The sequence below is a fragment of the Oncorhynchus tshawytscha genome, linkage group LG15, assembly GCF_018296145.1.
Source record: "Oncorhynchus tshawytscha isolate Ot180627B linkage group LG15, Otsh_v2.0, whole genome shotgun sequence".
NCBI lineage: Eukaryota > Metazoa > Chordata > Actinopteri > Salmoniformes > Salmonidae > Oncorhynchus > Oncorhynchus tshawytscha.
In genome coordinates this window covers 34,675,807-34,700,550 of record NC_056443.1, presented here as the reverse complement: position 1 = coordinate 34,700,550, position 24,744 = coordinate 34,675,807, and the positions used below count along the sequence as shown (strand labels likewise).

Sequence of the window (24,744 nt, the reverse complement as noted above, 5' to 3'; positions counted from 1 at the left end):
ACGGAATGCTCCAAAACTAGGTTGATGACATAGACCTCACATATTCAACTCAGGACAGATAAAACATTTAGTATTTTGCTCTATGCAATTCAATCATGAGCGCAGTTTTTTAAATTTTATTTAATATTATTTTTTAACGGTGGAACAGACTGTTGTAGGTTACGTCTGAAAACTAATTTTGAGTAAACAATATTGCATTTATACACAATCCATCTTTTTTTTTTTTTATAAACATTGAACACACTTCACTTTTTCTGGCCATGATGGGTTCATGTTCCCGAAATAGTCATAGCCCTAAAATGACCATGTGCATTTCTCATTTAATTGGGTGTATTAGATACGCTACTAGCGCAGGTATTTTGCTCTAAACGTCAGAAAGGAAAACGGTCTGTAGCTTACAGTAGAATGTAACAGGTGAACAGACAGTTGATGTTTAGCATTGAAGTCTGTCTATTTACAGTGGAAGGCGAACAATGTTTCAGAATGTAAGCAGTGCAGCAGCATAGGTTAAAGAAAAAGTCAGGGCAAAACATAATCCCCAATTAAAATTCTAACGGTCGGTTTACAGGTGCACAGTAATTTGCAGTCCTCTTTCCCGTTTGCTTACTGCTCTTCACTTTAGAAGAACTGCCTCGGCCTAATGCAAAATACTTCCAAAGTATATAGCACATAGGGGCGATATTCTCACACTAAATAGACTTCATCTTTTTTCCAGGCAGAGTTTTAATGCTCGCTCACGCGTGTTTCAGGACCGGTCTGATTTATAAAACAGAAACATGGGTATGTATGGCATGAGCCAAGATGATAACTCTCAATATTTTTTGTAAGTGTGCAGTCTTTTCAGAAAATGTCCCAAGCAGATATTTAGTGTGACATGTAAAGCAATGGTAGGAAATGACACCCCAGATGAAAGCTATGATCCCTTATTGATGTCAGTTGTTAAATCAGTTTAGATGAAGGGGAGGAGACAGGTTCAATTAGGATTTGTAAGCCTTGAGACATGGATTGTGTATGTGTGCTATTCAGAGGGTGACCAGGCCAGACAAAATATTTAAGTGTCTTGAATGGGGTTTGGTAGTAAGTGCCAGGCGCACCAGTTTTTGTCAAGAACTGCAACGCTTGCTGGGTTTCCACTCTCAACAGTTTTTCCTGTGTGTATCAAGAATGGTCCACCACCCAAAGGACATCCAGCCAACTAGACAACTGTGGGAAGCATTGGAGTCAACATGAGCCAGCATCCCTGTGGAACGCTTTCGACACCTTGTAGAGGCCATGCCCTGATGAATTGAGGCTGTTCTGAGGGCAAAAGTGGGTGCAACTCAATTTTAGGAATGTGTCCTTAATGTCTTGTACAGTCAGTGTACATTTGCACTCCTATTTTGAAAGTGTGGGTGCAGCTGCTCCATATGCTCACGGCTCGGGCCGTCGGTTCCCGTGATAGAGAATCCACTGAACACATTTTCTCAAATAAATATGTACAAAGCATGTTAAGTAGAAGGAAAAAAAAACTTTACTCGATTACAATCCTTAACATTCAAAAGAACAACAAGTGACTCATATGACTCCTTTTCTGAGAATGAAATGATTTTAGAAACATCTAAAAACGACAAGTCTTTGAGAGCCTTAGCCTGCCTTGTTTACGTCTGTTTCTTCACATCGTTGGCTTTCATTAGGGCCTTAATGGCCCTAGCTCTCATCTCTAACTCCAGGAGCTCCAGCTGCTGGGCTGAGGGCTGGCTTGGCGCTGGAGTTAGGCCAGGGACAGGTGCACTCTGAGCGGGTAGCCTCGTAACCAACAAGGGGGCCTCTGGAGCAGCGGCTAGTGGTGGCGCCATCGTTTTTTTTGTGTCTTCCTGGTCAGGCGTCGATGCTAAAGCTAGGATCTCGCTAACGCTTTTGTCTATGTCCTTCTGGAGTTCTTTCTTCGGTTCGGGGGGTTTGTCCGCAGAGGGTTTCCCGTCGGCAGGGGCAAAGGTCGCGGAGGGGCCGGGGTTAGATGTTTCTCCAGCAACTACTTCCGGTGTCCTGGCGGCTTCCTCAGTTTTTTCAGACGGCTCGTCTTTGTGTCCCTCGATGTCACTGTCGTAGGTGTCGGCGTTGATGCTAAGGACGTCGCTCTCCTCCGAGCCACCACCTTCTGCAGATAAAGTGACAGGAATCAGTTTGGGTCAAAAGGAATCTGTTCATCACACTCATCAACCATCCCAGCAGACATGACAGAAAACATTACCGATGTCAACTAGATTGAAGCATTCATTCTATCATTTATGACATTGAGGTAGGCAAAGGCTTATCTAGTCTTGTAGGGCAACATACAACAAAAGAGAAGCTGCACGTATCTAATTATAGACAAGTTGACTTACAAATAGCTTACCAAAATCCTGGAAATTCTAAGCAGAAACATATCTAAATTAGGCAACAAAAAAAAATATATATATATATATCCTTCACCCCCATAAAAATAAATTGTTCCACCATCTGACTGTAGCCTACAGCACATTTTATATATTTGCGGGTTTAGGGTCGGGCCTCAAATTTTCATACAATAGGATGAACAAACAGCTGACCCCCGTGCAGCACTACTGCAGACATCAGGGCCCAGAAAACTCAGTAATGTTTTTATGACGATTGACTTAAAAGTAATACTACACCACAAAAGTAACTTTTAAATATTTTGTGCTTTAAAATCCACTGTTTTACACTCGTATACAGGTTGGAAATGGCAGATTTGGACACTGATAAGCGCCTACATTGGAACACAGTGGCTGTACAGTAAGATGCTCAACAAGCCGTCAGACCTCAGGGTCTCTGCTCCACAGCTCTGTATGGGGTTTTTGATTGACAGCGGTTCTGAACTTGAGCACCATGTGACAGGAAGTCATCACCCCCCCCCCCTCCTGCTAATTGGGCAACTTTCAGAAATGTTTTGTCAGAGAGGAATGCTGTAAATTAAAGAGGACTCAATGTGTTTTTAAAGATGAGTCCTTGATTATAGTAAAATACTGCTTTGATTGTCATACAAGCAAGCCAAAACACCCGTGAGTCCAAACATGCACTTCACATTTACGAATGATAAAACTCATGTCACCGTGTCCACATTTATGAAAACAATGTTTGATGTACAGTTACAAGATGACACGGCGTTATACCCTGGGTTGTTCTAAACAGAATGAGCCGGTTTGGATTATTGTGAAGAAGATTCGCTGTGGCACATGCACCTGAATGTACACATGACCTCTTTCTATGCTCACCAAAATTACAATCCGTTTCCCCGAATTGTCTTGTGAAAGCGTAACACTATTAAGATTGTATTTTATAACTTTGGTAGTCACGTTGGCAATAGAACAAGATTTCAAATCATGACCACCTAAATCTAGATTGTGCTTTATAAAAAATTGACCATTTTGGGATTGCGCAAACAGTAATTGTGTGACGTCGGGGATCCAGAGCTTTGTTTTAAATTAAACTACAAGTGTGTTTGCACTAGTTCCTCAAAGACACAGACAGGAGAACTCAACAAACAAAAAAAGTAGCTTATAGTTGAAGACTCAGTCATAAAAATCAAATCAAAAAGTGCATTGGAATTACTTAGGAACTGTGCACACTTTGGAGAGATGAGTGGCCACTTGGAGACACCAGTTAGACCTCTCACACAAACACTTGTCATTTTTTGTTGTTGTGTCTTACGTTGCACCTTACACCATGTACCAGGAACAGTCTTATCATGTTACTGAATGAATCCAGAGTATTTTTTAGATTTCCTTATCCGCAAATGCAGCGAGAACAGTAATTGTAAAATGCACATACAATCAACAGTGTAACGTCAGGATTCAGTCTTGTCAGGTGAACTGTGGTGTCCCTCACCTTTTAGTTTAATCATTTTGAAATAATCGCCAAACTGTTTCCTTTTAATTGTTACCATGGTTATGCGTTTGCTTTCCATATTTCTTCTGTAAGAAACATTTTTCATACAGGCCAATTCCCGTGTGTAAATGGTTCATGTTATCCCCCAAAATGAAGCATATCAGCGGTCAACAAAAAGCACTTTATACGATGAGCAAAAAAAATAATTCCTTGATGCATCCATCGTAAGTGCACGCACTTTCCTTTCATCTGACACGAGAGCAGAGTGTGGCCAATATGCCTTAAAAATCTAGACCGGCTATTTCCCAAAATGTGTTTCACATTTTCAAACAGTCCATTAAAACTTTCACTCTTGCGCAGACATGTAGAAATGAAAACATGCCCATTTGACAAATAAGCCACGGGAGTTTATTGTGCGAGAATTAAGACGACTTCTCAAAATCAAATCAAACGTATTTATATAGCCCTTCTTACATCAGCTGATATCTCAAAGTGCTGTACAGAAACCCAGCCTAAAACCCCAAACAGCAAGCAATGCAGGTGTAGAAGCACGGTGGCTAGGAAAAACTCCCTAGAAAGGCCAAAACCTAGGAAGAAACCTAGAGAGGAACCAGGCTATGTGGGGTGGCCAGTCCTCTTCTGGCTGTGCCGGGTGGAGATTATAACAGAACATGGCCAAGATGTTCAAATGTTCATAAATGACCAGCATGGTCAGACATGAGTAAGACATGTATAAAAGCAACAGGTACCATTCATAAGAAGGTGCTAGAAGCGTCTTATATGGTGAGCTACCGAGTGACTAGGACAGACAAGCCCCATACTATTGTGGAGGACTTCATTCTCCCTGCTGCTGCGGATATAGCTGGGACAATGCTGAGGGAAAAGGCCCCCCAAAAAAACTACACACAATTTCTTCAACAAACAACACTGTTTCACGACGCATCAGTGACAGGAGATGTTTTGAAACAATTACTACTTTGCATACAAGCCATTGAATTCTATGCAGCATCCACCGAGAGGCTTTGTTAAAGCAAGGCCCCTGAACTCATGTATTTTCTGCACCGATACGGGCAGCGACCATGTAACGCTTTTACAACATACAGAAGTGCGCTGGTTATCAAGGGGGAACGTATTGACACTTTTTTTCATTGAGAGACGAGTTTAAAGTCCTCTTTACTGACCATAATTTTCACTTGTCTGACCGCTTGTATGATGACTGGCCTATCTGGGTGGTTTTTTCTCACCTGAATGATCTGAATCTAGGATTACAGGGACTGTCCGCAACTATATTCAATGTACGGGGACAAAATTGAGGGTACGATTAAGAAGTTGGAGCTCTTTTCTGTCTGCATTAACAAGGACAAACAGGTCTTTCCATCATTGTATGATTTTTTGTATGTGCAAATTAACACGCTTACGGACAATGTCAAATGTGATATAGCGAGGCACCTGAGTGAGCTGGGTGCGCAATTACATTCCCAAAATGGAAGACACAAACAACTGGATTCGTTATCCCTTTCATGCCCTGCCTCCAGCCCACTTACTGATATCTGAACAAGAGAGCCTCATTGAAATTGCAACAAGCGGTACTGTAAAAATTTAATTTAATCAGAAGCCACTGCCAGATTTCTGGATTGGGCTGCGCTCAAGAGTATCCTGCCTTGGCAAATCGTGCTGTTAAGACACTGATGCCCTTTGCAACCACGTACCTATGTGAGAGTGGATTCTCAGCCCTCACTAGCATGAGTTAATACTGAGACTCCAATACAACCCAACATTGCAGAGTTATGTGCATCCTTTCCAAGCACACCCTTCTCATTAACCTGTGGGGAGTTATTGACAATTTGATGAACAAACAAGGTTTTATATGTAAGATGGTTAAATAAAGAGCAAAATTTGTGCCCTGGTCCTAGCTGACCCTGGTGCAAAAACTCACTCATTCTTATGTTTAATAAATGGGGTGTGTGCAGCTGACCCTGGTGCAGGCTTAAAAAAAAAAACATTTGAGAGCACTGACCCTGGTGCTAGAGGGGGTATGCAGCTGACCCTGGTGCTAGAGGGGGTACGCAGCTGACCCTGGTGCTAGAGGGGGTACGCAGCTGACCCTGGTGCTAGAGGGGGTACGCAGCTGACCCTGGTGCTAGAGGGGGTACTCAGCTGACCCTGGTGCTAGAGGGGGTACGCAGCTGACCCTGGTGCGCAGCTGACCCTGGTGCTAGAGGGGGTATGACCCTGGTGCGCAGCTGACCCTGGTGCTAGAGGGGGTACGCAGCTGACCCTGGTGCTAGAGGGGGTACGCAGCTGACCCTGGTGCTAGAGGGGTACTCAGCTGACCCTGGTGCTAGAGGGGGTACGCAGCTGACCCTGGTGCTAGAGGGGTACGCAGCTGACCCTGGTGCTAGAGGGGGTACAGCTGACCCTGGTGCTAGAGGGGGTACAGCTGACCCTGGTGCTAGAGGGGGTACAGCTGACCCTGGTGCTAGAGGGGGTACAGCTGACCCTGGTGCTAGAGGGGGTACAGCTGACCCTGGTGCTAGAGGGGGTACAGCTGACCCTGGTGCTAGAGGGGGTACAGCTGACCCTGGTGCTAGAGGGGGTACGCAGCTGACCCTGGTGCTAGAGGGGGTACGCAGCTGGAGGTTGAATGTTTGAAGGGGTACGGGACTATAGAAAGTTTGAGAACAACTTGTCTAGACCAATATCAGCTACCAGTACCTTGTTTGATCTCCACTTCAACACTCTCTTTGAGGGACGACGTAGAATCCACATTATTATCCTGCCTTTACAGAAAGAATGAAAAAAAAAAAAAACACTTTGTTGAATCACTTCCAGACTAACATTGACCAATCAGATACAATGAATAAAAAATAAAAAATACAATTAAATCAGGATACGATGAGAAATGTTTGCATTTCTACCTGCAACTAGCACCAAAATGTCAACTAGCCTACAGACCAGTAATAGCAAAGCAATAGAAATCTATAAGAGTAAAACATTCTTTGTAGAATGAAAAAAAATTGCTTTTTACAGCAAATAAGCAGTTTGGCCTATTGTGTGTACACAAAGCCATGTCTTACAATTGGTTCTCGCTACACAGGTTGAACACAACAGCAAAAACATCAGCGATAACATGTCCTTTTCAGGTCGCTGCAATGGATTATGATAAGGGAAGAAGCAGCATTATGCTCCAATTAAATGCAGTTCTACTCACTGGCTATCGGTGGCGCCATTTTCCCTATCCCCTTCAGATGAACCAGTCAGCTCTTCACCTTTTGAGAACATTAACCAAACACACCATCAGATTAATGAGGTGAAAATGGGTGGTGTTCAGAATGACACAACGTAGTTCAGGTAATAGCCTACTTCCCCATTTTGTGTCTTCTGAACACCACCCAGCATATAACAGACCAAGAGAACCGACAAGACAGCAGGGTTAACAGTAGAGAACCGACAAGACAGCAGGGTTAACAGTAGACCACCACCTTGTGATGCTGAATGGACCCATGGGCTTACCCTCCAGTATCTGAAGGAGGTGGCTTTGAGACAGCTGCTCCAGCTGCTCCCTGCACAATGTCTTGATTTCATCCAGATTACAGCTCTGTAAAAACAAAAAACAAGATGTAATCCAGACTACAGCTCTGTAAAACCAAAACAAGAGAGAACAAATCTGGAAACAAGAGAGAGGGAGAGAAGATACCATAACAGTCTACTTTCATCCTATCAATGTAGTACAAATTTATTTTTAAAAAACTGGCAAATGCCCACAGCACCAAATAAAATTTAAAACAGAGAAATTACTAAAATGTGACTAATGGTAGCGTCTGACTATACTCTTAACTGATTGTCCACAATACATCAAACACACATCCAATCTTTACATTAAGTAGCATAGAACAGATGTGCTGACCAAACACACAAATGGGTTAGGAGTTAGTAATTAGGTTAGGCCTAGCCACTGCACAGCCAACACCCCTGGTTCCAGTCCTTTTCATGCTACCCCCTGAATTTCACTACCCAATCACCTTGAGTTCATCAGGCAGCATCTTCTGCAGCTTATTCTCTCCCAGCACGTGAAAGCACTGATCGAGCATCTCATGTCTGTCTGCGACATAGGCACTGATGGGTTTAAATGGCACACTCAGGTCCAGTCCTCCCTCCTCGACGTCACTGCCAGGCTCAATCAGCTCCAGATCCGCCTGCTCCTCCTTGGAGTCCTGTTTCAAGGAGTCATATAGCAGTATGTTTTTTCACCAGGAGTAACCGAGTCAATGAGGGCCAACATTGTGTCAAAAGGTAGAATGCAAGTAACCACTGAAGTGAAAAATGCAGTGTTCCTAAAAACTCTTACACCCCGAACAGACCGATCACGTTGGAAACAAACTTTGTTTCCAGTGGATTAAAATAGTCCGATTTTGCATGAAAATACTACGAAGAACCAGCGAAACAAAAAGGACCATATGAATTTCAGGTCAAATAACCCATCTCTAGTTCATCTCCCGAGACAAACTAGCCATCGAATGTTAAATATACATGAATGTTTCATATGTGTGTTGACCTTCCCCCAAACTAATACAATTGATTCAGTTGGTTTTGATATTTAACTTGTGTGTAAGGGCTGAGCAATATAGCCTACAAATCTATATATTTTTTCAAACTTATGGGAAATTCAAGAGATGTGTGTGTGCATATATATATACACACACACATACATACACACACACACACATACAGTACCAGTCAAAAGTTGGACATACAGTTGAAGTTGGAAGTTTACATACACTTAGGTTGGTGTCATTAAAACTTGTTTTTCAACCACTCCACACATTTATTGTTAAGATCCTATAGTTTTGGCAAGTCGGTTAGGACATCTACTTTGTGCATTACACAAGTCATTTTCCCAACAATTGTTTACAGATTATTTCACTGTATCACAATTCCAGTGCAACAGAAGTTTACATACATTAAAGTTGACTTTGCCTTTAAACAGCTTGAAAATGTTCAGAAAATGATGTCATGGCTTTAGAAGCTTCTGATAAGCTAATTGACATAATTTGAGTCAATTGGAGGTGTACCTGTGGATGTATTTCAAGGCCTACCTTCAAACTCAGTGCCTCTTTGCTTGACATCATGGGAAAAATCAAAAGAAATCAGCCAAGACCTCAGAAAGATAATTGTAGCCCTCCACAAGTCTGGTTCATCCTCGGGAGCAATTTCCAAACACCTGAAGGTACCACGTTCATCTGTACAAACAATAGTTTGCAAGTATAAACACCATGGGACTGCGCAGCCGTCATACCGCTTAGGAAGGAGACGCGTTCTGTCTCCTAGAGACGAATGTACATTGGTGCGAAAAGTGCAAATCAATCCCAGAACAGCAGCAAAGGACCTTGTGAAGATAATGGAGGAAAACAAGTACAAAAGTATCTGTATCCACAGTAAAACGAGTCCTATAATCGACATAACCTGAAAGGCCGCTCAGCAAGGTAGAAGCCACTGCTCCAACACCGCCATTAAAAAAAGCCAGGCTACGGTTTGCAACTGCACATGGGGACAAAGATTGTACTATTTGGAGAAATGTCCTCTGGTCTGATGAAACAAAAATAGAACTGTTTAGCCATAATGACCATCGTTATGTTTGGAGGAAAAGGGGGAGGCTTGCAAGCCAAAGAACACCATCCCAACCATGAAGCACGGGGTTGGCTGCATCATGTTGTGGGGGTGATTTGCTGCAGGATGGACTGATGCACTTCACAAAATAGATGGCAACATGAGGCAGGAAAATTATGTGGATATATTGAAGCAACATCTCAAGACATCAGTCAAGAAGTTAAAGCTTGGTCGCAAATGGGTCTTCCAAATGGGTTAGGGTTATGACCCCAAGCATACTTCCAAAGTTGTGGCAAAATGGCTTAATGAGAATAAAGTCAAGGTATTGGAGTGGCCATCAAAAACCCTGACCTCAATCCTATGGAAGATTTGTGGGCCGAACTGAAAAAGCGTGTGCGAGCAAGGAGGCCAACAAACCTGACTCAGTTACACCAGCTCTGTCAGGAGGAATGGGCCAAAATTCACCCAACTTATTGTGGGAAGCTTGTGGAAGGCTACCCGAAACGTGTGACCCAAGTTACACAATTTTTAAAAGGCAATGCTACCAAATACTAATTGAGTGTATGTAAACTTCTGATCCACTGGGAATGTGATGAAATAAATAAAAGCTGAAATAAATCACTCTTTACAATTATTCGGGCATTTAACATTCTTAAAATAAAGTGGTGATCCTAACTGACCTACAACAGGGAATTGTTACTGGGATTAAATTTCAGGAATTGTGAAAACTGAGTTTAATGTATTTGGCTAAGGTGCATGGAAACTTACGACTTCGACTGTACCTACTCATTCAAGGGTTTCTTTATTTTTTTGTATTTTTTACATTCTAGAAGTGAAGACATCAACACTATGAAATAACACATATAACACAACCAAATCATGTAGTAACCAAAAAATATAACACAACCAATAACACAACCTAATCATATAGTAACCAAAATTAAAAGTTCAACCAGCTTCATGGGGTAGTCACTTGAAACACATTTCAATTAACAGGTGTTCATTGAAATGTGGAATTTTTTTCCTTCTTAATGCGTTTGAGCCAATCCGCTGTGTTGTGACAAGGTAGGGGTGGTGTAATGTTTTTACCAAATAGGGCTATGAGAAATGACAGTCCATCATTACTTTAAAAACATGAAGGTCAGTCAATACGGAAAATGTCAAGAACTTTTAATGATTCTTCATGTGCAGTCGGAAAAACCATTAAGTGCTATGATGAAACTGGCTCTCATGAGGACCGCCACAGGAAAGAAAGACTGAGGTCTCTCTGCTGCAGAGGATACGTTCATTAAACCTCAGAAATTGCAGCCCAAATAAATACTTCAGAGTTCAAGTAACAGACATCTCAACATCAACTGTTCAGAGGAGACTGCGTGAATCAGGCCTTCATGGTCAAATTCCTGCAAAGAAACCACTACTAAAGGACTCCAAGAAGAAGAGACTTGCTTGGGCCAAGAAACACGAGCAATGATTTATTTAGAATTCAAAGCATACTTAACCAGCATGGCTACCAAAGCATTCTGCAGTGATACACGATCCCATACGGTTTGCGCTTAGTGGGACTATCATTTGTTTTTCAACAGGACAATGACCCAACACACCGCCAGGCTGTGTAAGGGCTATTTGACCAAAAAGGAGAGTGATGGAGTGCTGCATCAGATGACCTGGCCTCCACAATCACCTGACCTCAACCTGTTTGGGATGAGTTGGACCGCAGAGTAAAGGAAAAGTAACCAAGCTGTCAGCTCACAGATCACCGCACCTGTACATAGCCCACCTGTACATAGCCCATCTGTAAATAGCCCATCCAACTACCTCATCCCCATACTGTATTTATTTATCTTGCTCCTTTGCACCCCAGTATCTCTACTTGTACATTCATTTTCTGCACATCTACCATTCCAGTGTTTAATTGCTATATTGTAATTACTTCGCCACCATGGGCTATTTATTACCTTACCTCCCTTATCTTACCTCATTTGCACTCACCGTATATAGACTTTTTCTACTGTATTATTGACTGCATGTTTGTTTATTCCATGTGTAACTGCTTTGCTTTATCCTGGCCAGGTCACAGTTGGAAATGAAAACATGTTCTCAACTAGCCTACCTGGTGAAATAAAAAATTACCCACTAGGCTGTCATTGAAAATAAGAATTTGTTCTTAACTGACTTGCCTAGTTTTAAAAAAGGAAAATAAATTCTGATCAAGGTAAAGTTGGTTTTATATTCACATTCAGACATTCACCAAAATCCGATTCTGCTGGACAGAGAGGAAGAAGTGATCTCAACGTTGTTGTTGTGGGGGACGGGGGGCTTGGTGTGTGTGTGTGTGTAATGGGAAGGTGCACACAGAACAGAAGGAGCGAAGGTGAGGAGACCAAAAAGACACCATGAATAAAACAAACTAATTAAGTGATTGCGATACAGACACTTTTTTATAAATGAGCAAAGCAGCCAACGTAGCTAGCAATGTTCTCTCACCTCCACACTAGACTCTGTACACCTTCGTCTTCTGTCGACATGCTGCTCTTCCGTATGTGAACTTTTCCTTTTCTTTTCTCTGCTAGTGGATTTTTTCCTTAGCATTTTTTGTTTGTTTTACTGGTTACAATTACGAGCAAACAATATAGCTAAGTGTTCTTCCACAACTAGCTACTGCTACTCTTGTAAACGGGATGACTGCTGCTCACTGTCTCGACGGCAACCGACATAAAAGCTTTTCCGGGTCACGGAATTTTATAAATTTTTCTAAATAAAAGCCTCGCCATAATAGTAGAAAAGTGTCAATAACCTGTATTTAATCATGATATTACACAATCATTGTCAAAACATTCACAGTGATTTATATCTGTTTATATTTAAGTGGCATTTGCAACTTCCAAGGTCAAATACATAACACACATTAGCATCATATATCATGAATAAATACAGGTTATTAAAAACGTTTCTTCTATTACATGGAGGACTTTTACTTTAGAAATCTTCAAAAAATCTGTGACCCGGACGTGACTCGTTAATGTTGTTTGTATATACAGCCGAGAGGAAGCGGTGAAGTGAGATGGTCGACTCCGCCTAAAATCTGTCTTGGCGAAAAGCGTTTAAGCAGAGGGCGGAGTTTTTGTATGGGCGGCAATGAGAGCGCGGGGAATATGGTAAGTACTATTTTGATATGAGAAGCTTATCATTTAATCAAATATAAGTTGCATAATGATTAGGTTGCTACGAGTGTACTGATGTAGCCTAAGTGTAATGCACGTAACATTCCGGCAACTTTGTGAAAAACATTTTTATATGGGAGTTGTTGTTCACAGGCGTACCTGCCCTCTCATTGGCTAGAATGTTCCCACCTGATCGCGCATCCTCCCGCCTGCTTTTAGCCTTTGCGGACATGTATTTCCATCGTTAGAGCGGTCAGTCAACCATCTTGTCAATATAATTGATCCTCTTTTCTTACGTTCATTGTTTGTAAGACACTGGGGAAGAAGAGCGCGATACACATTTCATAGCGCAAATGTAAAACATTCGCCAATAGACATTTAGAAGGTTTTCTATAATATATCATGTCCAGATGCTGGGTTAGCGAGGAAGATTCAGACGGAGTTACTCTCTTCCTGCTATATTGTAGCCAATCACATTGCAACATAGTAGCCAATAATATTATAATCAGACTAGCAGTAAGGTTATTGTAGCAACATGAAGCCTCAGTCAAAAACTAACACAGGGATCAAAAGGGAGACTTCAATGTCAGCCCAAGCTCGCCCCTCGAAAACCGCTGGAGAGGGTGAGGTATCGCTCTCTTTCCAGGACGAACTGGCGGCGACGATCCACGGTGCGTTCGAAGTGGCTGTGGAAATTGCCGTATTAGAAGTCACTAAACTGGTAGGTCAAGCGCTCGGGGATGTCCGCGATCAGATGCACGAAACCCTACGGGAAAGCAAGTCTCTTAAACAACGCTTGCAAAAAACCGAGCAAGAGTTGAATGCTGCGCGTCAATGTGTGGAAACAACGAGAGGTGTAAGTCCGCAGGGACAGTTCTCGACAAGTCCTCTCTACAACAACAACTTAGCAAAGACTCAAAAGCAGTCAAAGGACAACGAATTAAATATAAAGTCCTCATATTCATTGGACGAATATGGATATGAAATTGTGGAGGCAGAGGTCAGTAGTGAACGACAGAAAGACCATGGTTCTTTCAGTGAAATCAGCGAGGATGGTCGGGTGTGTTCCCAAGACCTACACCCAGCTTCAAGAGAACAGTCTATCCCTCATCATGACCTGCTTAAAGGTAGGCCTATTTATCAATCCAAATGATATGTCATACATACAATATTAGAGAAATTCAGTTTGTGCTTTGACTAGCTAGATAAGAACAAGAAATACCTTCTAAGCCTGACAATTGTTCTGAATGTCTTTTTCTTTTCAGAAGTCGGGGAAGAGGCCTCCAGTTTGTGTATGGACCACAAGGCAAGTGCAGAAAGCATCAGTCATAGTGGTCTAGAAACAACATTTGGAGATAATGACCCATCACCACTTCACGTAGTGGTCCAGAGCCTTGAGACGGAGCAAGTTAGAGTGAAGGAGGAGAACGGCTCTGGTTCCGGCTCTGGTTCTAGTTTTGACTCTGTGGTAAAAGAAGACTTCGGTCCTGATAGTCTGTCTCTGGTTCAGTCCAAGATGTTAGAGGAGTGGAAACCGGACCCTTTGGACTTACAGATCTCTGACGCTCTGCTTCCTGGAACCAGCCATAGTCTGTGTAAGTACCAGATAATAGCAGAGAGCTTCCAAATAGCCACTGACTATACCACCCACAAGATGCCACCAGACTTCATAAGATTGACCACTTACTGAGTAACACTAACCATTATGTGTCAGCATCTCTCAAAATGATTTTATTAGAATGAGTAACACCTTTGCCTGCATGTAGGATGTATGCATATGGAACCTGTGTAATAAATCATTAAATATGTATGTTTTTAATGTATTCTCTCTCTCCACAGCTCACCCTCATATGGTCAACACAGATGTTCCACAACTGACTGCCCCAACAGCCAGTGCCCTTCCAGCCTTCTCCTCCCAGTTCCCCAACAACCTCTTCCAACCAAGAGAGGCAGCAGCTCCCATCATCCCTGTTGCCCCACCTCAGATCTATGGAGTCCAGATCAGAACCAACCCTAATCCCACCATCCCCCACCCCAACCCTAATCCCACCATCCCCCACCCCAGCCACATCTGCAAACTCTGTGGCCAGGGCTTCCACCAGCCCAGCGAGCTCCGTAGACACCACACCCAGGCCCACCCCAAGCGTCAGGTCTTCCCCCCTGGCCAGAGCCCTTACCACTGCAGCGAGTGTGACCGGGATTTCAACCGTCTGGAGAACCTGAAGACTCACCTGAGAATCCACACTGGAGAGAGACCCTATACCTGCTCGGTGTGCTCCATGCGCTTTCGCCACTCGGGGGCGCTCACCCGGCATTTCCGCATACACACTGGGGAGAAGCCGTACGTCTGCGGTCAGTGCGGAAAGACATTCCGGAACTGTGGGGGACTCCGGTTCCACCAGCGCTCCCATAGTAGACAGGGACAGTGCTAGTGTAGCGATGTAAGAGGGGGGGGGGGCAGCTTTGTGGATACAGCAGGGCAAGCTCATTGATTCTTGAAGAATATAACTTTTTGAACATAGTTACATTTTCGTACACCTCAAAATATGATCTTGTTTTACTCCGATGTTTGAAAAACAAAGTTAATGTAAACAAACAAACAGTGACTACCATTGAAACATGGTTAAACCTTTAGTTTTGAGATCATGGACCACCTGCATCCATAGCTCTATGCATTTGAGAGTGGTTTCATTTCTCCAGCCCCGTCCCTCAGCTCTTAACGAAACAGTGGCGAGGAGTTCGCTTTGTTATTGTTGTAACTGCTGATTACTGCTTTAACACCAACCAGGTCTGTCATTTCTCCCCCCTTTGTTGTTTTCTACAAATGTCTTACACAATGTGTGACTAATTTTGTGACTAAATTGCTCACTGTCATGGCTCCCTAAACCCACTTCATGGAAGAACCTCATCGCAGTAAGGCAGCCACAGTGGTCCGGTAATGGGTGTCTGGCTCTATAGGCTCTCCCTGCTGGGCTGGGGAACACACACACACACACACACACACACATAGATGTTAACTTACTTACGATACACTACCTGATATAATCCCAGTGTTTCTGTTATATGAATGGGGTTGAAGAAACCCCCTGCACAGATATGCACTTACAGCCCCTCATTGGGTGGTCACTTCACCACATGCAATGCTGAAATAGAAAGACCTGATTCGCTGCTGCTGGTGTAAATATTTCCAATTGAATTGCCATGATCTCAGTGGTTCCTGATGATATACTAGTGTATTGCCTTAGTTAAACGCTATCAACTTAAAAACAAAAAGAGTAGTTCCTTATCTCTATCACAACTACCCTTCTCAGTTGTAATGGCTCCTCTTGTGGCATCGTCTCTCTAGATAACCTCCCTGTATGTCTTTTTGCAGTATCTTTTCCATGTTGCCTAATTGGGAGTTCTCGTTTCCTATTTGGTAGTGTCCCCAATACCCGCCCCTCCATCACTGCTGATTGACACATATCCGTCACCACCTGTCCCCTCCCTCCTCGTCCCATTGGTCTCATTAAAACCCTTCTCCTCCCTCCTCGTCCCATTGGTCTTATTAAAACCCTTCTCCTCCCTCCTCGTCCCATTGGTCTTATTAAAACTCCTCTCCTCCCTCCTCTGGATCACTTTCTTCCACCTGATTCCTCGTTCCAAAGACCTAAGGATGGACTGGAGCGCTTACGGTATTTCCCTCCCATTTTGTCATTCAACATAATCCTGTGTTTTATTCTTTTCACTACTTTATTTACAACTTTATACTGTCATTTATGGTGCTGTCTTTAGTAGTCGGTTAATTTGTGTGTGCTCAAACTCTGCTATTGAGCTCTCAGCTCTTGTCTGTTTTTCCTCCCTGATTCGTTATTGTCTCTGGGATGACTCCGTGACCTGGCTCCCCGTGTCTCCGGTGTAGAGGTAGACCCACTGGATGTCCCTCCTCTCACCCCCACCAGTAAGGAGGTCCTGAGCCAGGCGATAAGGGCCACCTTCGCTGGCTTCGCCCAGGAGAGTAGCCGTATGCACTTCCCACAAGGTACCATGTGGGGTATACATACAATGACATCTGGTGTTATATAACTTGTAGTTTTGTTGTATAGCCTACCAGTAATTGGTCTCTCTGTTTCAGCCTAACCTGCACAGTGTGTCAGGAAATCAAGATGTAAAGAGCGATACAAATTGTGTTTTGACTAATATTGTATTTCCTCTTTTGTGTCCAGACCCTAAACTGTGGTCAGAGTGGGAGGTGAACCACTGGTTAGACTGGTGCCAGGCTGAGTTCGGGCTCCAAAGCCTGGGCTCGGATTGGAGAGGGCTGCCTGGGAGTGAGCTCTGTACCCTGGACAGAGAGGCCTTCCTGGACCTGAGCTCTGACTACACAGCAGGAGAGATCCTCTGGGAACATCTGGAAACTATGCGCAGAGGTAAAATGGGGGAGTGATGCTGTATCATACCAGTGTATTTATTCATTCATTGAACTGTGATAGTAGTAGAGATTTATATTGCATGTGTGTATCTATGTGCGTTTCAGATTGTGAATATGATCGTGGTTCCTCTCTAGTCCTTTGCACGTTGAATTCTCTCTGCCAGTCGCAAATGAACCAAGGTATTAAAAACGCATCCTTTCAGAGGTATATAGTCTGTATGTCTCTTATGTCAGTAATCTATATCAGCTATGCTCTGTCTTCCTCAGACAGTTATGTGGACCATGTGCAGCTCATGGACAAGCAGAATCACCATGGTCAGTTATCCCATCTCCCAATAGAACCCCCACAGCTTCTGACCCTTGACCCTGTGACTGTGAGATATCAGGACTACCACCGGGTCAAACAGGAAGGACCTTACAGAAACCACCTGTCCTCTGTCGCTCTGCTCCCAGACCTTGACAGGACAGGTAGGAAACCATGGAGACCTTGGTAGGACAGGTAGGAAACCAATGAGACCTTGGTAGGAAACCAATGAGACCTTGGTAGGAAGCCATAGAGACCTTGGTAGGAAGCCATAGAGACCTTGGTAGGAAGCCAGAGACCTTGGTAGGAAGCCATAGAGACCTTGGTAGGACAGGTAGGAAACCATAGAGACGTTGGTAGGAAGTCATAGAGACCTTGGTAGGACAGGTAGGAAACCAATGAGACCTTGGTAGGAAGCCATAGAGACCTTGGTAGGAAGCCATAGAGACCTTGGTAGGAAGCCATAGAGACCTTGGTAGGAAGCCATAGAGACCTTGGTAGGACGCCATAGAGACCTTGGTAGGACAGGTAGGAAACCATAGAGACCTTGGTAGGAAGCCATAGAGACCTTGGTAGGACAAGTAGGAAACCAATGAGACCTTGGTAGGAAACCAAAGAGACCTTGGTAGAACAGGTAGGAAGCCATAGAGACCTTGGTAGGAAGCCATAGAGACCTTGGTAGGAAGCCATAGAGACCTTGGTAGGACGCCATAGAGACCTTGGTAGGACAGGTAGGAAACCATAGAGACCTTGGTAGGAAGCCATAGAGACCTTGGTAGGACAAGTAGGAAACCAATGAGACCTTGGTAGGAAACCAATGAGACCTTGGTAGGAAACCAATGAGACCTTGGTAGGAAACGAATGAGACCTTGGTAGGAAACCAAAGAGACCTTGGTAGAACAGGTAGGAAGCCATAGAGACCTTGGTAGGAAGCCATAGAGACCTTGGTAGGAAGCCATAGAGACCTTGATAGGAAGCCATAGAGACCTTGGTAGGAAGTCATAGAGACCTTGGTAGGACAGGTAGGAAACCAATGAGACCTTGGTAGGAAACCAAAGAGACCTTGGTAGAACAGGTAGGAAGCCATAGAGACCTTGGTAGGAAGCCATAGAGACCTTGGTAGGAAGCCATAGAGACCTTGATAGGAAGCCATAGAGACCTTGGTAGGACACCATAGAGACCTTGGTAGGACAGGTAGGAAACCAATGAGACCTTGGTAGGAAGCCATAGAGACCTTGGTAGGAAGCCATAGAGACCTTGGTAGGAAGCCATAGAGACCTTGGTAGGACAGGTAGGAAACCATAGAGACCTTGGTAGGAAGCCATAGAGACCTTGGTAGGACAAGTAGGAAACCAATGAGACCTTGGTAGGAAACCAATGAGACCTTGGTAGGAAACCAATGAGACCTTGGTAGGAAACCAATGAGACCTTGGTAGGAAACCAAAGAGACCTTGGTAGAACAGGTAGGAAGCCATAGAGACCTTGGTAGGAAGCCATAGAGACCTTGGTAGGAAGCCATAGAGACCTTGGTAGGACAGGTAGGAAACCATAGAGACCTTGGTAGGAAGTCATAGAGACCTTGGTAGGACAGGTAGGAAACGAATGAGACCTTGGTAGGAAACCAAAGAGACCTTGGTAGAACAGGTAGGAAGCCATAGAGACCTTGGTAGGAAGCCATAGAGACCTTGGTAGGAAGCCATAGAGACCTTGATAGGAAGCCATAGAGACCTTGGTAGGACACCATAGAGACCTTGGTAGGACAGGTAGGAAACCAATGAGACCTTGGTAGGAAACCAATGAGACCTTGGTAGGAAACCAATGAGACCTTGGTAGGAAACCAAAGAGACTTTGGTAGAACAGGTAGGAAGCCATAGAGACCTTGGTAGGAAGCCATAGAGACCTTGGTAGGAAGCCATAGAGACCTTGGTAGGAAGCCATAGAGACCTTGGTAGGACATGTAGGAAACCAATGAGATCTTGGTAGGAAACCATAGAGACCTTGGTAGGACAGGAAGGAAACCATAGAGACCTTGGTAGGACAGGAAGGAAACCATAGAGACCTTGGTAGGACAGGTAGGAAACCATAGAGACCTTGGTAGGACAGGTAGGAAACCATAGAGACCTTGGTAGGAAGCCATAGAGACCTTGGTAGGACAGGTAGGAAACCATAGAGACCTTGGTAGGACCGGTAGGAAACCATAGAGACCTTGGTAGGACAGGTAGGAAACCATAGAGACCTTGGTAGGAAACCATAGAGACCTTGGTAGGACAGGTAGGAAACCATAGAGACCTTGGTAGGAAACCATAGAGACCTTGGTAGGAAACCATAGAGACCTTGGTAGGAAACCATAGAGACCTTGGTAGGAAACCATAGAGACCTTGGTAGGAAACCATAGAGACCTTGGTAGGACAGGTAGGAAACCATAGAGACCTTGGTAGGAAACCATAGAGACCTTGGTGAGACAGATAGGAAACCATAGAGACCTTGGTAGGACAGGTAGGAAACCAATGAGACCTTGGTAGGAAACCATAGAGACCTTGGTAGGACAGGTAGGAAACCAATGAGACCTTGGTAGGAAACCAATGATACCTTGGTAGGAAACCATAGAGACCTTGGTAGGACAGGTAGGAAACCATAGAGACCTTGGTAGGACAGGTAGGAAACCATAGAGACCTTGGTAGGACAGGTAGGAAACCATAGAGACCTTGGTAGGACCGGTAGGAAACCATAGAGACCTTGGTAGGACAGGTAGGAAACCATAGAGACCTTGGTAGGAAACCATAGAGACCTTGGTAGGACAGGTAGGAAACCATAGAGACCATGGTAGGACAGGTAGGAAACCAATGAGATCTTGGTAGGAAACCATAGAGACCTTGGCAGGACACCATAGATACCTTGGTAGGAAACCATAGAGACCTTGGTAGGAAACCATAGAGACCTTGGTAGGAAACCATAGAGACCTTGGTAGGACAGGTAGGACACCATAGATACCTTGGTAGGAAACCATAGAGACCTTGGTAGGAAACCATAGAGACCTTGGTAGGACAGGTAGGAAACCATAGAGACCTTGGTAGGACAGGTAGGAAACCATAGAGACCTTGGTAGGACAGGTAGGAAACCATAGAGACCATGGTAGGACAGGTAGGAAACCAATGGGATCTTGGTAGGAAACCATAGATACCTTGGTAGGAAACCATAGAGACCTTGGCAGGAAACCATAGAGACCATGGTAGGACAGGTAGGAAACCAATGAGATCTTGGTAGGAAACCATAGATACCTTGGTAGGAAACCATAGAGACCTTGGCAGGACACCATAGATACCTTGGTAGGAAACCATAGAGACCTTGGTAGGAAACCATAGAGACCTTGGTAGGAAACCATAGAGACCTGGGTAGGACAGGTAGGACACCATAGATACCTCGGTAGGAAACCATAGAGACCTTGGTAGGAAACCATAGAGACCTTGGTAGGACAGGTAGGAAACCATAGAGACCTTGGTAGGAAACCATAGAGACCTTGGTAGGACAGGTAGGAAACCATAGAGACCTTGGTAGGACAGGTAGGAAACCATAGAGACCTTGGTAGGAAACCATAGAGACCTTGGTAGGAAACCATAGAGACCTTGGTAGGAAACCATAGAGACCTTGGTAGGAAACCATAGAGACCTTGGTAGGAAACCATAGAGACCTTGGTAGGAAACCATAGAGACCTTGGTAGGACAGGTAGGAAACCATAGAGACCTTGGTAGGAAACCATAGAGACCTTGGTAGGAAACCATAGAGACCTTGGTAGGACAGATAGGAAACCATAGAGACCTTGGTAGGACAGGTATGAAACCATAGAGACCTTGGTAGGAAACCATAGAGACCTTGGTAGGACAGGTAGGAAACCAATGAGACCTTGGTAGGAAACCATAGAGACCTTGGTAGGACAGGTAGGAAACCAATGAGACCTTGGTAGGAAACCAATGATACCTTGGTAGGAAACCATAGAGACCTTGGTAGGACAGGTAGGAAACCATAGAGACCTTGGTAGGACAGGTAGGAAACCATAGAGACCTTGGTAGGACAGGTAGGAAACCATAGAGACCTTGGTAGGACCGGTAGGAAACCATAGAGACCTTGTAGGACAGGTAGGAAACCATAGAGACCTTGGTAGGAAACCATAGAGACCTTGGTAGGACAGGTAGGAAACCATAGAGACCTTGGTAGGACAGGTAGGAAACCATAGAGACCTTGGTAGGACAGGTAGGAAACCAATGAGATCTTGGTAGGAAACCATAGATACCTTGGTAGGAAACCATAGAGACCTTGGCAGGACACCATAGATACCTTGGTAGGAAACCATAGAGACCTTGGTAGGAAACCATAGAGACCTTGGTAGGAAACCATAGAGACCTTGGTAGGAAACCATAGAGACCTTGGTAGGACAGGTAGGACACCATAGATACCTTGGTAGGAAACCATAGAGACCTTGGTAGGAAAACATAGAGACCTTGGTAGGAAACCATAGAGACCTTGGTAGGAAACCATAGAGACCTTGGTAGGAAAGGCAGGACACCATAGATACCTTGGTAGGAAACCATAGAGACCTTGGTAGGAAAACATAGAGACCTTGGTAGGAAACCATATAGACCTTGGTAGGAAACCATAGATACCTTGGCAGGACACCATAGATACCTTGGTAGGAAACCATATAGACCTTGGTAGGAAACCATAGATACCTTGGCAGGACACCATAGATACCTTGGTAGGAAACCATATAGACCTTGGTAGGAAACCATAGAGACCTTGGTAGGACAGGTAGGACACCATAGATACCTTGGTAGGAAACCATAGAGACCTTGGTAGGAAAACATAGAGACCTTGGTAGGAAAACATAGAGACCTTGGTAGGAAACCATAGAGACCTTGGTAGGAAACCATAGATACCTTGGTAGGAAACCATAGAGACCTTGGTAGGAAACCATAGAGACCTTGGTAGGACAGGTAGGACACCATAGATACCTTGGTAGGAAACCATAGAGACCTTGGTAGGAAAACATAGAGACCTTGGTAGGAAACCATATAGACCAGGAAACCATAGACCTTGGTACCTAGATACCTTGGTAGGAAACCATAGAGACCTTGGCAGGACACCATAGATACCTTGGTAGGAAACCATATAGACCTTGGTAGGAAACCATAGAGACCTTGGCAGGACACCATAGATACCTTGGTAGGAAACCATACCTTGGTAGGAAACCATAGATACCTTGGTAGGACACCATAGATACCTTGGTAGGAAACCATATAGACCTTGGTAGGAAACCATATATATATGCTTTGTGTTCTTCATACCACTGTGTGTGTTCTATTTAATTATGTTAAGTAACTTTTCTCCTTTTGTGTTGGATTAATATTTGATTGAAGGGAAAGGGTTGACATTCAGAATGTATATTTAATTGATAAGCCTTTGGAAATGTATTATTGCTTTAGACCAGGGGCTTTGGAGGTGTCTCTCCTTCTGTTAAGAGAGATTCATGGAATAGTTTCCTATCATCAACCAATTTTCTCAATCTCTTGACTTCAGAGTGTGATTCTGAGTTTGGGACCCTGCATTATGAGGACACGGACATCACCGCTTCTCTGTCCTTGACTAGACCAACGCAGGGTGTGGAAGAGTCCATCTCTGAGGACCCCTTCAATTTGCCACCCCCACACAGGAGCTTCAAAGAGTTTATAGGGGACAAGACTGATCTGGGTAGAGCTGTGGTTCCAGCAGGCATTCTGTCTGCTTATACTGGTGAGTGATGTTCTTTGTGTAGAAAATGACCACTCTCTTTGATTACCCGTTGATCTACAATCTAGGTTCTGCTTTAGCCAACTCCTTTGCCTGGATCTTGATCTCCTTAGTCTTGGGGCTCCTGAGTGGTGCAGCGGTCTAAGGCACTGCATCTCAGTGCTAGAGGTGTCACTACAGACCCTGGTTCGATTGCAGGCTGTATCACAACCAGCCGTGATTGGGAGTCCCATAGGGCGATGCACACAATTGGCCCAGCGTCGTTAGTGTTTGTTCGGGGTTGGCCGTCATTGTAAATAAGAATGTGTTCTTAACTGACTTGCTTAACAGTTTAATCCCTCCCTATATGTCTCAACAGGCAGTGGTCCCATTCAGCTGTGGCAGTTTCTATTGGAGCTCCTCATTGACCGCAGCTGTCAATCATTCATAATTTGGACAGGGGATGGATGGGAGTTTAAACTGACAGATCCTGACGAGGCAAGAGTTGTAGCCTATTATATGCAAATATGTTGTTACAGTGTTCTTATTTTGAAGTAAGGTCAATTAGCCAACTTTAGATAGGCCTATATACTGTATAATATGTTGATAATAATACTAGTTTAATGGTTTGTTATCCCAGGTGGCCCAGCTATGGGGCCGGAGGAAGAACAAGCCTAAGATGAACTACGAGAAGTTGAGTCGAGGCCTGCGCTACTACTACGACAAGAACATCATCCACAAGAACGCTGGCAAGCGCTACGTCTACCGTTTCGTCTGTGACCTGCAAGGCCTGCTGGGATACGAACCCTGGGAACTGCACGCCATGTTGGATATCACGGCCAAAGGCGGCCATGAGTGAAAGCGGGGAAATGGGCGTTTCCTTTATTCCTTCGACCGCTTCTAAACACTCATTGGAGGACAAGGTCCGAGGGGAGGAGCCGTAGCACGGAAGAGGAGGAACCTCAGATCTTCTCCTCCAATGAGTTTTGAGAAGGAGGTTGAAGAACCAAGGAAATACTTTTTGAGATTCACCCAGACGTTGGTGCAGACGGCGACGGGTCAAGAGAAGAGACTGTTTACAAAAACAACCTCCTTATCATTTGGCAATCATTTCTTTGATCATGGTCAACTGTAAGCTGTGGGGCTTGTATGTTTTTATATGTGATATGTATATATTCAATATAATTATTGAAGATATGACCAGAGAAACAGTTTTGTTTAAATTGTTGTTTATACAGGGCCTTCAGAAAGTATTCACCCTCTTGACTCTTCCCACGTTTTGTTGGGTTAAAAGGTCGATTAAAAACATTTTGTTCAATGATCTACACTAAGTACTCTGATGTCAAAGTAGAAGAAATGTTCTAACATTTGTACAACAAAAAATAAATAAAACTCATATCTTGATTACTTATTAAGTATTCAACCCTTTAAGTCAATACATGTTAGAAATCACCTTTGGTAGTGATTACAGCTGTGAGTCTTTCTGGGTAAGTCTCTAAGAACTTTACACACCTGGATTGTACAATATTTGCACATTATTCTTTACAAAATTCTTCAAGTTCTGTCAAGTTGGTTGTTGATCATCGCTAGACAGCCGATTTCAAGTATTGCCATAGATTTTCAATACAATTTAAGTC

The 24,744-nt window shown here is 43.9% G+C and overlaps 3 protein-coding genes across 5 annotated transcripts; 2 read left to right on the top strand and 1 right to left on the bottom strand.

Moving 5' to 3' along the window:
* Nucleotides 1-1,492: 1,492 nt before the first annotated feature.
* On the bottom strand, nt 1,493-12,184 carry LOC112236537 (caspase activity and apoptosis inhibitor 1). The gene is made up of 6 exons (XM_024405130.2): nt 11,956-12,184; nt 7,887-8,078; nt 7,378-7,462; nt 7,076-7,133; nt 6,580-6,644; nt 1,493-2,137 (listed from the first exon to the last, which is right to left on the bottom strand). The coding sequence occupies exons 1-6, from the start codon at nt 12,058-12,060 to the stop codon at nt 1,638-1,640; spliced, it is 1,005 nt and encodes a 334-aa protein (XP_024260898.2). The 5' UTR covers nt 12,061-12,184; the 3' UTR covers nt 1,493-1,637.
* A 319-nt stretch (nt 12,185-12,503) lies between these two features.
* Nucleotides 12,504-16,160, top strand: LOC121838609 (zinc finger protein 528-like). Of its 3 annotated transcripts, XM_042298481.1 has the most exons (4): nt 12,504-12,626; nt 13,671-13,759; nt 13,898-14,227; nt 14,472-16,160. In XM_042298481.1, the coding sequence occupies exons 1-4, from the start codon at nt 12,607-12,609 to the stop codon at nt 15,062-15,064; spliced, it is 1,032 nt and encodes a 343-aa protein (XP_042154415.1). In that variant the 5' UTR covers nt 12,504-12,606; the 3' UTR covers nt 15,065-16,160. The 3 variants fall into 3 exon arrangements, with proteins under 3 accessions (XP_042154415.1, XP_024260896.1, XP_024260895.1); XM_024405128.2 differs by lacking the exon at nt 12,504-12,626 and having other exon boundaries at nt 12,636-13,759; nt 13,901-14,227; XM_024405127.2 differs by lacking the exon at nt 12,504-12,626 and having other exon boundaries at nt 12,638-13,759.
* A 14-nt stretch (nt 16,161-16,174) lies between these two features.
* Nucleotides 16,175-24,518, top strand: LOC112236535 (protein c-ets-1-A). Its single transcript, XM_024405129.2, has 8 exons — nt 16,175-16,306; nt 16,534-16,653; nt 16,838-17,041; nt 17,149-17,223; nt 17,311-17,511; nt 22,919-23,131; nt 23,487-23,605; nt 23,748-24,518. Exons 1-8 carry the CDS (start codon nt 16,288-16,290, stop codon nt 23,964-23,966), a joined length of 1,170 nt encoding a protein of 389 aa, XP_024260897.1. The 5' UTR covers nt 16,175-16,287; the 3' UTR covers nt 23,967-24,518.
* The last annotated feature ends 226 nt before the right edge of the window (nt 24,519-24,744 follow it).